The 15,103-nt window shown below is 42.4% G+C and overlaps 2 protein-coding genes across 9 annotated transcripts in view; one reads left to right on the forward strand and one right to left on the reverse strand.

Annotated features, from left to right (window-relative positions):
• The window catches only part of UMAD1 (UBAP1-MVB12-associated (UMA) domain containing 1), an 87,156-nt gene extending 77,977 nt beyond the window's left edge, over window positions 1-9,179 (reverse strand). Inside the window, exons 1-4 of one of the 5 annotated variants that reach the window (XM_076331443.1) lie at window positions 9,104-9,179; window positions 6,234-6,284; window positions 5,921-5,972; window positions 1,099-1,212 (exon numbers count right to left, since the gene is read on the reverse strand). In XM_076331443.1, the coding sequence (XP_076187558.1) occupies window positions 1,099-1,180 (82 nt within the window). In that variant the 5' untranslated portion in view covers window positions 1,181-1,212; window positions 5,921-5,972; window positions 6,234-6,284; window positions 9,104-9,179. Of the gene's footprint in view, window positions 1-1,098; window positions 1,213-3,096; window positions 3,204-5,920; window positions 5,973-6,233; window positions 6,285-8,574; window positions 8,807-9,103 lie in introns of those variants that run through there. The other 4 variants (XM_076331445.1, XM_076331444.1, XM_076331442.1 and 1 more) reach the window with 4 other exon arrangements.
• A 72-nt stretch (window positions 9,180-9,251) lies between these two features.
• RPA3 (replication protein A3) lies at window positions 9,252-14,501 on the forward strand. Of its 4 annotated transcripts, XR_012994729.1 has the most exons (5): window positions 9,252-9,368; window positions 9,723-9,797; window positions 11,836-11,944; window positions 13,627-13,885; window positions 14,165-14,501. XR_012994729.1 is itself a non-coding variant. In XM_076331450.1 (4 exons), exons 1-4 carry the CDS (start codon window positions 9,270-9,272, stop codon window positions 14,176-14,178), a joined length of 297 nt encoding a protein of 98 aa, XP_076187565.1. In that variant the 5' UTR covers window positions 9,252-9,269; the 3' UTR covers window positions 14,179-14,501. The 4 variants fall into 4 exon arrangements, 3 of the variants coding, with proteins under 3 accessions (XP_076187565.1, XP_076187564.1, XP_076187563.1); XM_076331450.1 differs by lacking the exon at window positions 13,627-13,885; XM_076331449.1 differs by lacking the exon at window positions 14,165-14,501 and having other exon boundaries at window positions 13,627-14,149.
• Window positions 14,502-15,103: the final 602 nt, after the last annotated feature.

The raw sequence follows: 15,103 nt of genomic DNA on the forward strand, positions 1-15,103 counted from the left end.
TGGGATGACAATGTGTCTCCTTTGACCCTTCCACAATGCAAGTGCTGGAGTGACTTGATGTAGCCATCAACACCAGTGCAGATGAACAAAATCTAGTGGAAGGCGACCATTAAACATGACAACACAGAGTCACAGATGTGAAACCAGATTTGTTTTAATGGAGAACTATTACAAAGAAGATAGTAAGTTCTCCTGAGAAAGAGTTCCAATAGTCTCTCATACTGTTAGGTTTTGATAATCTAGAGGCTTTCGTGACTTGAAAATGCTCAAGAAGAAGCAACACTTAAATACAGAAACACTGTAAGATTCCTGATAAGAACAAGTCAGTAAATCAGAGCAGCAGAAGCTGAATATTGATGATGACAGATTTACAAGGAGGAAAACACAAAATTTCAAGAGGAAAAAGAAAAGGATTAGTTACAGCATGACAGCAATAATTTCTTTATCTTCTGCACACTTGAGCCATCCTACAAGACTGCGAAAGAGCTTGATTAAAGCTGCAAATTTATCAGTTCACAGGTGAGTAAACTTCAGATTAGTTTTTGAATAACAAAAAGACTTCGAAAACCCTAAACTGCTTAATTTTCATCAAACTAAGCAAGAGTCAGATTCTGAGACAGAACATCTACATTCGCCATGTGACTAGACATACACAGACGCTTCTTGGCTTCTAATATAAAAAGACTTTGGGGGTAACACTAAAAGGAAGGAACCTGAAAAAAACCAGTCCTCTAACAACTGCAGTAAGATACGCTCTTCCCACAACTCTAACAACTTCCCACAACTTCTAATAAAGCTAGAAGCCTCAACTTTGAGCTTTCTTGTTTTGTAAGGACATAACTTCTCCTTCCTCACTATGAGAGGAAAACAAGAAACTACATTGTCAATGCTCTGGAATAAGAGTGCGTTCCTATGTAAATAAAACTTCAGCTATTTAGTCCAAATGAGACTAGGAATATGAACTCCTTCAAGAAAAGTAAGATTTCTGAACAATTTTAATCATGGCTTCTCTTAACATTTCATTCGGTCTAAGCATCTCAAAGAAAATTTTACATTTCAAAGATGATAAGAATCACTTTATACAGAAGCACCACTTACCCACAATAACAAATCCATCTGCTTCTCTCTCTGGCACTGTAACCTTCTTTGAATCTTGACTTTTTCGGAAGAAGCTGAACATAGTCTCTTTTTTTTTTTCTTCTAAGTCGTTATCTAAAATGAAGACAAAACATGTTAAATAAATATAAGAGAACAGAATTTACCGTAAGAAGTTCACACCATGCCAAAGGCCATATACATGATATTACAGCTTAATCTTTATTACCAGATTTAAAATATCAGGCATTTGTATTCCTGACAGATTACCTTGTTGATGTAGCAGTTGACTTCAATAGGCAAAAAAAGAGTGAAGTATAAAAGGCTTTTCTATAAAGTTATGAATGGCGTGGAATCATTAAAAAAAAACAACTTCAACCTTTCTAAAGGAAACTGAAAGAAGGAAACTCCCTTCAGCATTTATCCAGCGTGTTTCCATATTTTTCTGCTACTTCGAATTGTTGTTACACAAACTTTCTCATCAGAGTTAGTTCTAAAGCATCTAAACTTTGAAGCCCAGAACATGATCCTACAGAAAATGCAGCTTTATAATGCAGGAATATGTGAATGAAGCAAATTACACTAGAGATTTTCAGTCTTAAGTGTCTGTGCATCAATTAAAAAGACCAACCCACCCACCCCTACAATATTAGCATAGTATCTATTTTCATTTTTCCAGTTTGCAATCTTAGAGACAGCTTAACACTTGGGTGTAATTGGATTAACAGTTACCACTGATTCCCTTAAAAGAAACTGCAACAAAATAATACGTTGCAAATTTTTCATAACAATAATTCATTAAAAGAATCTTCCAAAGCAGCTAAGAACTCTGAGTTCACAACAGCTAGAACAAAACAAGGAAACCAGTGGGATAAAAACATTAACTGCAAAAGATTATGCTCAGTATCTCTTCTCTCTCAAGACTGGAAGATTACATAGAAGCAATTCTGAATAGCTTAAAAAGGACAAATTAATTAAAAACCCCATAAGCATTAGCCAAAAGATAGGCAGTTGAGCCAGATTTTACAAAATTAAGTCCCATGAACCACCCCATAAACACAGATACATCATGAAACATTCTTCTAAGCAAATTCTCTAATTATTCTGAACTGTAAGATGTAGACTCGAGTAAGTTTCTCTTCCAAGAAAAGTTATAAGAAAAGCTTTATAAGGAAGCATCACTCTTGTGAAGAACAACCAACAGAACTATACAAAGAACGTATTCACAGGTTCAGCTTATTGAGAGGACTACCAATGTACCACCACCTACTTTCTATTTTCTACCTAACTGGTACCACTGAATGCACCGAGAGTCTCCCCTGCCTCTTCCCGCAACAGCAGCTCCGTCTGTAGCCCTGGGCCAATGAGAAAAGGAAAAAGGCACTGCAGCAGCAGTCACCCCTTGAAGGTGCGCTCACCTCCAGTCCCCAAGGGCTGAACGCGGACCACTGGACAATGCTGACCTATGGAGCAGCCTGTGGTCTGGCTGAAACATGCTGTGTGCCAAACGCAGAGGGGAAGGTTTAAAGAAATGTACGTGAAGCTCTTCTCTTCTAAAATACCAATATAAAAGTGGGAAAAGTCGAATAATGTAATTTCAAGTTTGAAGTAGAGTTTGAGGAGCAGAATCCTGATTTACTTTGCAGACACCAACATTTAAAGGAGAAGGGACTGACAAACTGATAGCAACGTCTAATATACACCTCCAACAGAGGAAAGGAGTCCAGTCTAAAGAAAAGACGTGTACAGTGTCAAGTTTCAATAACATTATTTCACACTAAATTTAACAAAGACAGCTCTTTAGAAGGTGGGAAAGAGAGAATAGTGCTGCCATGTAGTGTTTGGATTTAAAAAAAAAAAGAAAGATAAAAATCCTGGATTAATTATTTGCCAGAATTCCTCACTTCCCACCCAAATATTCATGGTCCCATAAGCAAGACTTTTTTTGCCCTAGCCAGTGACCTGTAGCAATTAACTGCACAATCAGCACTGACTACTCACCAGAAAGAAACTGCCTCACACTCTGCTGTTAAAGCCATAGCAAACACTTCCATACTCCACATCAGAGAAGGTCTTATATGAAGTGTAAGCACTGGCTTTCAGGAACAGTATATAAATAGAACATGGCAAAAGCAGCAACGATTCAACTGTGGCCTGACACCTGAGACTTAAAGACTGAATACCCTGCAGGCTGGCCAGCTACCGCTTGCTTATGCTGATGCAGCGCAATTTCTAGCAACCAAATAAACTACATGGATGTACACAAGAACAGAACAAACCATCCAATCCCAGGTATGCAGTAATTAAAAAAAAACGTTACTTATCTGCACTTTATTCCTTTTTGCTTGTTTTCCTACCTTACCACGTGAAATACTGATATTTCCAGTTCCGTGGAGATTACACAGTAGAAACTCCTAATTATCTCATTTATTCCTTACCTTCCCCCACACCCAGGCTCAACACATGGCGCCAGCAGCATATTCCTTTTTCAGCCCTCAGGGAATAAGTCTTCTCCTGCTACCAATTAGGGTTGTCAGTCCCATAGCTCAAGTGGTAAAAACCTGTGCTGTAATGCTCAAGAGTCAGGTTTCTGCTCCGATGATGTATGAAGGAGAGGCAGTTGTGGAACAGTTTAAAATGCAATTTTACCTTCGTTCTAAGTGTGCAACAACAAGAAGCAAAATCAACTTGATGTGTAAAATCTTACAGATAGCTTTGGTAAAGGCTCAGATTCCAGTCAGCCACTTCAGGTGCCAGAGCTGCAGTTGCTCCAGTCACATTTTTTTCTCTTTGAGATCTGCATTATTGTACGGTTTTCAGCTCTATCACACAGTGTTCCCCTTCCCTTCTTTCTTGCACAAAGAAAAGCATCTTAATCAGTATATACGTGGCACAAAAGAGTTGTATAGGAAACCATGCATTTGTCATCTTTTAAATCCTGCATACTTAACATACCTAACTTCACTGCTTAAAGGACAACGGACATTTCAATTCAGAGTAAATTAACAACTAGTACAATTTGATCTAGCCAAATTAATGTAACAAGCACTTTCATATACTAGATTTTTTTCCTTTCATTGACAGAAGGCAGCCTAAGTATCCCAATTTTTTCTAAAACCCACAAAATTCACCTTATCTACATACATAAGGGTTGATCTTTACTTTGTAGTTTTCAGTTTCTGAAGTAGCTTTAACTTAATTCCACTGCCAGCAGTATTTCTTAAACAGAAAACAAAACAAAAAAACCCCACACATCCTTTTGCTTGAAGCAGAAAAACAAACAAAGCTAACAAAAGTACCCCCTAAGCTCAGGCCTCAAGTTCTTATGCTGTTAAAACCACTGGTCCAGCAGTAAGAAAACAGCATATGTTGTATTTTGTGACTGTGAATGTTGGGGAGGTGGTAAGGAATCCACATAATCCCACTAACGTGCGTAGTGAGGCTGTTTCCTTCTCTGGGTGTTCACCACTTAGAAACAAAACTTGTGCTTCTAGATCTCAAGTCTCTGTAACTGATGTGGAGGAAGGAGCTCGCCAGCTACTATCTGCAGTATTTCAGTACCTTTGCTGAACACAGCATTAAGTTTAAACCAAATAACAAAGAATGACTAACAAAACAGAAGGGGGGCACAGAAAAAGTAGAGCTGTATACAGTATGGCATAGGTAAAGGAAAAGCTGTAGACAGGCACTGCTGGGACATTTGTGATAGTTGCTCTCTTAAGAATTTTATCAACTGCGGTACTTCAAAAGTAAACATAAATCTCTCCAGCAACGGGAAATGCAACCACTAAATTTCTTGAATTACATGTTAAAAACAGAACAAAGCCCCTGTCCAACAAAGAAACACGAAGCTGAATGGAAACACTCGTGCTCTTGATGATAAGGACACAGTTTAAGCACTTGCAGAATCAGGCTGGAGTTTTACTACTTGTAGATAAGATGAAGTTTCAGTTAACGAAAGCTGAGAACAACCAGTTTCCGCACAAGTTTCATTTCAGAGTAAAAATTAAATTTGACGTTTGTGGACCTGGATGCATGGTCACACAGACTAGAGAAAAAAGCTCTCAGTTGTGGGGTTTTTTTTAAAAGCTGTCAGCACAAAATCACAGAAAATACACCCGCCACTCAGAGATAGTACCACGTCCCTGCAGTAATTTCTCCTATAGAGCGCAGGACTTTTCCCTTCCAGATGGGATTAATTTTATTTCTACAGGAGACCTGAAACTTAATTCACTGCCTAAAGATAAAAATCTCCCTTGGTAGGAATATACAATTCCCTTCTCCTCATGTTTCCCCCTCCCCAAAAAGTGAATGCAATTTTTTCTTTCTCCAATCTCAATTGCTGATAGTTAAGAATAATACTTTTGGCACAGCTTCAGTCATTAGCAAGTAATAAACTGTGAACCATAGCAATTCTGTGAGGCTGCAAAAAATATTTTGTCTTTCTGTGAGGCTCTGAGAACATATGTGGGATTGGACAAAGATGAGTTACAGAGCTGCACAAAGGAGTTAATTTATTCCTCCTGCATTTTGTCAGTCTCCTTTGACAAGAAGTATGGGTGACCTTTGAGACAAACCAATACGTTAAATCCAACAAAATTTTTCTATACAATGAAGATCCTAGCATATTTAGCATTACTTTTTAGTTTTTTCCTGCATGTTCACAAGTGACAGGAGGAGAAAGGTAATTTAGTATTAAAAACACCAAAGATGCAGACTAAGATAAACAGAGGATGCCCAGGAATACAGCAAAGCAGAATTGCAGTGGCACTGCCAGTAATTACATAAATGATGAAATGAGGTCAGAACAAGATACAAAACTGACCTTAAAGAAAGAACCAGAGTAATTTCACATCTAGCAGTTTAAGCTCTATAATCTATGGAAGGAGAAAACAGAGAGCATCAGAGCAATTCTCTTGTCCATATTAGCATCTGCTGTGATTCACCAATAAAGTAGCAATCGGAAAAAGAGAAAGATATTTACAGCCCTGTACAGCCCTGCTTATGACATGAAAACAACCAATTTAAGAGTCAAGAACATGCATGTCAAAAAGATTTCTCTGTGACACCAAAAGAACAGTTTAAAAGCTTTTGGCCTAGTGTAAGTTACTATGTGTAGAAAAAAAAATACGACATACCATTTATTTTATCTGGCATTAACATTAGTCATATTACTTCAGTTTGTGCTTCTTGAAAACAGAAGAAAGGAAAGTGTCAAGAGAAACACAAATACAAAAAAAAGGATATACATATAACAAAACACTAACAAAGACTTTTTTACTTACATAAAATGTGAATATTTATTTTTAAAGTTTTCATAAAATTTAAGGGAAGCAGAAATACCAAGAACTATGCAACCCAAATTACCATAGTATAAAAACACTCGAAGATGCTGAATCATCGACAATCAAGTCAGACAATAAAAGCATAGGTGACAAAGGCAAAGCCAGGAGTGAAATAACAGTACTCAAACCAATGTCAACATTCAGAACCCTGAAGAAGACAGAAAATGCTAAAATAGAAAGCTAGGTGTTTATTAGATACAATACTCAATAGGTTGAAACCTAGTTCTTTCCTTGTAAACAGTTTCCTTTTGGCTGCAGACCTTCAACAGCTGCTAAGCATGATACAGACACATATTTGTAAGAACTTCTACAATGTGTTTTTCTGACAGCTGACCCTTCAAACGTGGCAGACAAATAGCCTCAGAAGAGCCACTTTGCAGCAACCTGCTGCATCTTGCTCCAACTGTTACATTTATGAGGGCTCTCCTTTAAAATCTCTGAAGATAAAGTAAGGAGATGAGGATATTCTCTTGCAAATAAACTACTGAAAAGGTGAATGGCATAGTGACACTGAGGAGATGACAACCAGCTACACCCCATCGAAGATATAACCCCACAGCACTCCCCTTCCCGGCCACACGCTGGTTCTGCACAGCTTCTGGTGGTAGCTTGCTTCCTTGGCAAGCTGGTTCAGCTTGGCGAGCCATCACAACCCTAACCCAGCCAACTAACAAAACCCACTTTGTGCTGGCTAGCAAGCTGGACTAACCCGTGGCTGGTTAGAAGAGACAGCCAGCACATAGGCAGTGTTGGGATCGCCCTTTTAAGCCGGAACAGAGTTAGATTTTCTCAAGTATTTCCTGAAACACCGGTCCTGGAAACGCAAAGGAAATCACAGAACCACAGAATGGTTGAGGTTGGAAGCGACCTCCAGAGGTCATCTTGTCCAACGCCCTGCTTAAGCAGGGTCCCCTAGAGCTGGTTGCCCAGGACCATGTCCAGATGGCTTTTGAATATCTCCAAGGATGGAGACTCCACAACTTCTCTGGGCAACCTGTGCCAGTGCTTGGCCACTCTCACAGCGAAAAAAGTGCTTCCTGATGTTCAGAGGGAACCTCCTATGTCTCAGTTTGTGCCCCTTGCCTCTGGTCCTGTCACTTGGTACCAGTGAAAAGAGCCTGGCTCCATCCTCTTTGTGCCCTCCTTTCAGGTATTTATATGCATTAATAAGATTCCCCTGAGCCTTCTCTTCTCTAAGCTAAACAGTCCCAGCTCTCTCAGCCTTTCCTCATATGTAAGACACTCCAGACCCTTAATCATCGTTGTGGCCCTTCGCTGGACTCTCTCCAGTATGCCCATGTCTCTCTTGTACCCAGAACTTGGACCCCGTTCTCCAGGTGTGGCCTCACCAGTGCTGAGTAGAAGGGAAGGACCACCTCCCTCGACCCGCTGGCAATGCTACATCTAATGCAGCCCAGGATACCATTAGCTGCCTTTGCTGCAAGGGCAGTTGGGAGGAACCTCTCCATGCAAGACACAGTCAGGGAAAACACACGGAAAAAGGCAAGACGCATGGTGAGAGTGCCATGTCCAGATGCTCTGTCTTACATCCATCAGTTGCTCTAATCCTGGAGATCGAGCATAAGCTCTTTAATGGTGAAATGAAATGAAATGAATAGAACAGTTCAGTTGGAAGGGACCTACACAGATCATTTAGTCCAACTGCCTGACCACTTCAGGGCTGACCAAATTAAAGCATGTTATTAAGGGCACTGTCCAAGCGCCTCTTGAACAGTGACACACTTGGGCATCGACCTCCTCTCCAGGAAGCCTGTTCCAGTGTTTGACCACCCTCTCGGTAAAGAAATGCTTCCTAACGTCCAGTCTAAACCTCCTCTGGCGCAGCTTTGAACCATTCCCATGCGTCCTATCACTGGACAGCGGGGAGAAGAGATCAGCACCTCCCTCTCCACTTCCCCTCCTCAGGAAGCTGTAGAGAGCAATGAGGTTGCCCCTCAGCCTCCTTTCCTCCAAACCAGACAAGCCCAAAGTCCTTAGCTGCTCCTCACAGGACATGCCTTCCAGCCTTTTCACCAGCTTTAAGGCCCTCCTCTGGATGTAATTGCAGTGCACAGAACTGCATACAATACTCAAGGTGAGGCTGCACCAGTGCTGAACACAGCAGGATAATCACCTCTTTTGGCCGGCTGATTATACTGTGTTTGATGCACCCCAGGATGCGGTTTGCCCTCTTGGCTGCCAGGGCACACTGCTGACTCATACTGAGCCTGCTGTCGACCAGCACCCCCAGATCCCTTTCTGCAGGGCTGCTCTCCAGCCACTCCTCTCCCAGTTTATACTTGTGTCTGTGGAAATGCGTGGGTATCGCAGCCGTAACACGCAACGTTTCGAGTATCAACTACGGCCTGTAAAACAAGCAAGGGTTAACAGACCGGTGACTGGACTGCTTCGCTTAGGCAGCGGTGACCTGAGGGGAGCCAATATCTAAAGGGAGAGGGAAAACGGCCGTTAGGGGAGGGAAAATATGGGGTAACTTAAGAGAAAAGGATTAAATGACAGGATAGGGCTGGAAGGGGCCGGCCGGGCCGCGGCGGGGAGGCCGGCGGGGGGCCGAGCCCCGGGTAAGCCGGGTTCCCCGGGGCTCGGCCCCCCGCCGGCCTCCCCGCCGCGGCAGCGGCGACACCCGCCCCACCGTCACCCACCGGGCCGGCCGTCCGATGCCGCCGCCGCCACCTCTCACCAACCGCCGCCTCCGCTTCCGGATCGCGTCAGGCGAAGGGGAAGTCCCGCCCCGACGCTCCCCCCCACCCCCGTTGCCACGGGTAACGGCGCCCCTCCCCTCCGCAAAGGGCGGGAAGTCGCGCCGGGATGGGGGACGTCCATGAGCTGCCGCGGCCGCGCGTCGCCACCGGCCACCTGGCGGAGCGCATCGGACAGCCCGTCTGCTTCGTGGGCCGCGTCGAGAAGGTCCGTGATCTGCTCGGCGGTGGGCTACCGCCCTTTGCGCCGCGCCGCGGGGCCTCAGGGAGGGTGGCTGCCCTGTCGCCCTGGGTAGGGCCTTGCCCCGGGGTGCGCTCCGGGCTGGGGCTCTGCGTGTGGAGGGGCCTCTGTGTGGGGAGGCCGTCGCCTTGCCTGGCGCAGCTTGTCGCGGCCTGGCCTGAGGGAGGCCGGGGGCTACAGTCAGCCCGGGGGCCGGGCGGGAGGCGGCCGTAACGGTCGGATCCCGCGGAGAAAGGCCCGCTGCGCAGTTCCGGTTGAGGCGGCTAAACCTGTAACGCTTACAGCTGCCTTTTGAGCCCACAGGCTTAACGTCTTTCGTAGATTCATCCTACTGGGAAGTTTTTCGTGCTTTCGGATGGAGAAGGAAAACATACGACTGTGGAGCTGAGCGAACCTGTAAGTTAAGGAAGACTTTAGAAGTACTTGATGTTGCCTCTTGTGGATACCGGAGGTTTTGTCCCTTATGAAACCTGTGCATGCCTTGCATGTATTGAGTTTTCAGTCAGGAAAAAAAAAACAATCCCTTTCCACCTATGTTTCATTGCCTCTGTTTCTTACGTCTTCCAGCTAACTTGCAGTGTTTGTATTCATGAACTGCCTTGGTCTTCATCGATTTTCAGCAGGTATTAAGAGAGAGAACTCATTCCTTGTCAGACACATCCCTGTCTGGCTACTTTGTCTTACTCTGTTTGTTGTTTACAGTGTAATATATTCCACTACATGTATTAGCTTTATTTTAATTTCACTTTTCCCTCCGTTTTCTTATTGCCTTTATCTTTATATGCCTAACAGAATATTTTGTGAAGATAATCCAAAAAACCAAAGAATATGGTATTCTCAAGAGTTTTTTGAGTTGACATTTCTGTATCTTCTTAGGACGCTTGTCATAGCATTCCACTAAACTTCATAGTTAGCTTGAAGCATTCTTTCTTAAAAAAATAAAAAATCAAGCAATTAATACAATGGGTATAAGATATGCTTATAACTACCGCACGAAACTATTGCTTCCTTTGTTATCACATACCACTAAAGGAATAACACCCTGGCATTCTCTTCTGTCTTTAAGTATTCTTTTTTCCTCTAGCAAATGTTGTAATTAAAGGATTATTTTCGTTGTGATGGCAAATGCTCTAGCTTAACTGAGCATGTGTGTAGTCTTTACACCTTTTTCTCTGAATGAGTGGTTAAACGCTGAGAAATCTCGCCATTTGCATGTGTAATAATTGTACATGGTACTCTTCACGGTCAAGACAGGAGTCTCTCCTTGATGAAAAATGCAGTTTGATCTGGCAAAGAGTTTTGTCTTATAAGCGTGAAGCTTGCTGACTTCATCTTCAAACTGCAAGAAAATGTCTTTCCTACAAGTTCCGCCTGTCTTTTAACTCTTTCTTGAGTTCATGAAAAGGTTTCCTGCCTTGGGTTGTTAAAACTGACCAAGATTCCACAACTTCCCATAACAGAGTAAATGGTCGAATTTCAGAAATGCATAGCTGCAATGTCGGGCACTTCACAGTCTGTGTTCCACTGCTGTAGGAGAAACTGGTGCGTGCAGAAGAAACACGCCAGGTTTATCTCTCTGGTTTGCCTAATGACAATGGAGGAACTTCTAGATTTGTTAATCAAAATGCTTTCTAACTTTTTTCCCCTTTAATAGATTCCTTTGTGTGTGTGTAGTTCCTCCTTTCAACAGAGAAACTCCAAATTACGGGGAGGGGAGGGAATCTATTGCTGTGTTCCAGGAGACTTACTAGAAAGTTAAAAGTAAGAGTTAGATATTGGAAGAACATTACTGAAATAGCACCGCACTCTTAAAATTAGTATCTTAAAAAAGAAAGAAAACACGTTCAAGCTATATGATTTTGGAGTAAGATAAAATTTTTAGCTTTTTTTTTTCCCCCTTGTCCAACCAAAGGCTTGTTATTGTCAATGTCTTTGTATTCTGAACACTTACTGACAGATTACTTAAGAAATAATTATACCTCCTGAATCTGGAATACTGGAACTGCTCTTTGGCATGCGTGATACCTCCTTAGCTCTTACCAAGTTCTCCAGTTTACTCAGGTTTGAATGCAGTGCCTTAAAATCTGGATTCTTCTGCTCTCTGTGTCCTGGATTAGTCTCTGTTCAGTGATTAAATGACACAGTTTTCTATACTTATAAACTGGTATCTTCCCTCTGATGCTGCTTCGTATATTTTTTGTGTTGGTACTGAATTGGCTGTTACAAAAACTGTAAATCTGTAAGTGGCTCAAGGCTTTTGTGGGTTTTTTTTGGGAGGGGGACAGGGCTGTTCAGTAGTACTGTATTGTTTGACATGGAATGGAATCTGTCATGAACAAACTGTCAGTTGTGGAGAGTTCCTAGCTTAAGTGCTGTACAGTAGAGACAGCAGCTAATTTAGTGATACTAATTTCATTTTTGGTATGTTTTCTAGCTAGATGAAGAGATCTCAGGAGTTCTTGAGGTAGTGGGAAGAGTAACAAATCAGGCAACCATCATGTGCGTGTCATATGTCCAGTTCAGAGAAGATAAAAGTCCATTTGGTAAGTAAGAATACACATTATGACAAGTTCATTTTGAGTTCTGAATTCTTCTTCAACAAGTAAGAAGGGTGTCCTGGTTTCAGCTGGGATAGAGTTAATTTTCTTCCTAGTAGCTGGTACAGTGCTGTGTTTTGGATTTAGGATGAGAATAATGTTGATAACACACCCGTGTTTTAGTTGTTATGCTAGGTAATGCTTACACTAGCCAAGGACTTTTCAGCTTCCCATGCTCTACCGACTGAGAAGGCTGGAGGTGCACAAGAAGCTGGGAGGGGGCACAGCCAGGACAGCTGACCCCAACTGGCCAAAGGGATATTCCATACCCTGACGTCATGCTCAGTACATAAAGTGGGGGGAGTTGGCCGGGGGGCGGTGACTGCTGCTCGGGAACTGGCTGGGCATCGGTCGGTGGGTGGTGAGCAATTGCATTGTGCATCACTTGTTTTGTATATTCTTTTATCGTTATTATTTTTTCCCTTCCTTTTCTGTCCTATTAAGCTGTCTTTACCTCAACCCATGAATTTTACTTTTTTTCCCCAATTCTCTCCCCCATCCCACTGCAGGGGGAGTGAGTGGACAGCTGTGTGGTGTTTAGCTGCCTGCTGGGTTAAACCACAACAAAGGAAGAGCTTGATTATTTTTTCTTACAGACAAGGTCTTTCTTCAAGCTGCCAGATATGGAGTAGAATGTAGAAAAGGAGAGTGTCATGGGAAAAAATTTGTACAAAATACTCTGTTTTACTGTCAAACTGTAGGGACTGACTTAAAGCTGGAGCCAGTCTAGGTCATTGCCATGGTCTGATCATTCTCTCACTCCTGACTGCCTGGTTCTTGCCTTGCACTGGACCTTGTGTGAGTGTGCAGCTAGAAAGCCTAAGAATAACGCTCCAGAAAGTATGCAATGAGAGTGTGGCTGCCTTGGGAAAACTGGGGAGGGTGAGGGAGACTGGGAACGCTCAGCTATACTGCTTTAAACTAAGCAATGCCTTAATGCTGTCATTTGCTTGTGGGGAATTTAGCTTATGCATCATAACCATTTTCTTTGCCCTCTTTCAGATCTGGAGCTCTACAATGAAGCACTAAAAATTATTCATGAATTCTCTGAATACTTCCCATTCGGTACTGGGAGGAACAATTGATTTTCTTAGCGTATATTTAGAGCTTCAGAGGGGACAACAGTACCGTAGCTTTCTTGCCTGACAGCATGATAACAGTTGCATTTATTTCCAACAAATATACTGAAAAGATGCTGTTACATGTGCCATGTATTGCCAGTGAAGAATGTTTTCTTTGAAAATGTACTTATTCAGCAAGAAGAACACTTCTGTGGATATCTCACTGTCTGTATGTATTTAACCCTTTTGCATCCCTGAGGGGTGTTCTCTTGCAGGACTGGACTTGCTAGAAACTGAAGTTTTGTAGGCACCTTTCTGTTGTTGTTGGTAGAGGTTCTAGGATACTTTACAGGAAACTTGTATTGAAGACATTTGGTGGGGTTTTAATGTAAAGTTGTTTTTATTTCATTTGCTTTGATACAAATTTATGGAACATGGGCGGGTATTTTGCGTCTTGAAAATGGTCTCTTCTCCAATAAAAAAGATCCGACTACATTTAACTATTCGTGTCAGTATTACATGTTAGAGTGATGTATGGTGACTCCTGTTCTATTTTACCCGACACAGGTAATTTTAACAAAGTGGAGTACAAGGTACTTGCCTTTTGCACTGATGTTAAACGCTTGGAAGATGTCTAGTTAGGCTTGGGGACTTCAAGCACAATTGACTTCCCATCACAACCTTCATTCTTGGTGGGAGTCTAAGCAGAAGTACCAGATTGAGCCAGCTTGTCATGACTTCAACCATATAAACTTCCACACAGTGCCCAGTTTTGTTACCATCCAGGCTACTTACAGCATGTAGCAGAATTCTTACATCTCTTAAGGTTACACAATGAAAGTAAAATCTAACTAACTTTGGAAACATTCTCTGTGAATTAATAAATAAAATATTTCAAAGTATTTCAAATAAACCTTAGCCATGTTCATTAACCTTTCATACAAGCAGGTTTCAGGTTTAATAGCTAGCTTTGTGCTTATTTATAGGCATCTCCATTTTCAGTCAAGGAATTTATGTTTTACAGACTTCTTATTGATCAAAGTTACTACAAACTGGGTGGATGATCAAGTTAACAGGTGATCTATTTTTTCCCCTCTCTACTTAGAAGACAGACAATGACAAAGTTACTGTCACTGGGAAGGAGGAGGACTTTGAAGTAGGAGTCCGTCTCATGCAGCAAACAAGAACACGAGGTCCATGTGGCATGATACCATGCTCCATCCTGTAGTGCTATCACCGCTGTATTTTAGTGCTCAGTAGAATAAAATGTCATTCTTAATAACTGCATGCATGCTTTCCTAGCATTTTAAAGTCTTTTGTACTATTCTACTTCAGAAAATTGGTATTTTGTGCACGTACATATATTCTGTAAAATGTTAGGTAGTTAGTTACCAAGGCTATCCAGGCGTAATAAAATAGTCTACCGCTAGATGGCTGTAGCACTTTACCCCCATACAGAGACCAGCCTTGGGTCTGTGGTCTTGTGTGTAAATGTTTCAACACATCCCAATGGTAAATGCTACAGTTTCCCTTTGTCCGTCAAGACGACTCTAGTTCATCCGGCCCCGCAGCGATGATACCTGGCTAGGCAAGCAGTATACAACTACAACTTTCCACTACGTGCTTTTCATTCACCTGCTTCTCTATAGACTATCAAGGTTTGTGAATAAATGGCCTACCCCGGCTATGTGGCTATGCTGACAAGCAGCAATGCAGGGAACCGTAAAATATTCTTGGTATTAAAGTAATGCTCAGGTCATACATACATTTACCAGGACAGCAATGCGGGAAACTGCCAGCCATTTCAGATACCCAAGGGAAATGAATAACCATGGGGCCTGCTAACCGTCAGTTGGGACTGCACTAACAAGATGAAGGTGCGAGAAACTGCCAGAGCTTGTAGATAGTAACACAGGAAACAGCGGCTTCGTGGGTTGCTGGCTGAAGGGGAGTCACCGGGGCAACCGTATCATAAACAAACACCAAAGAGGGATGTCACCAAAACCAGGGCCAGTAATGGAAGGTGTGAATAGGAGCTGGTGGC

The sequence above is a fragment of the Aptenodytes patagonicus genome, chromosome 2, assembly GCF_965638725.1.
Source record: "Aptenodytes patagonicus chromosome 2, bAptPat1.pri.cur, whole genome shotgun sequence".
NCBI lineage: Eukaryota > Metazoa > Chordata > Aves > Sphenisciformes > Spheniscidae > Aptenodytes > Aptenodytes patagonicus.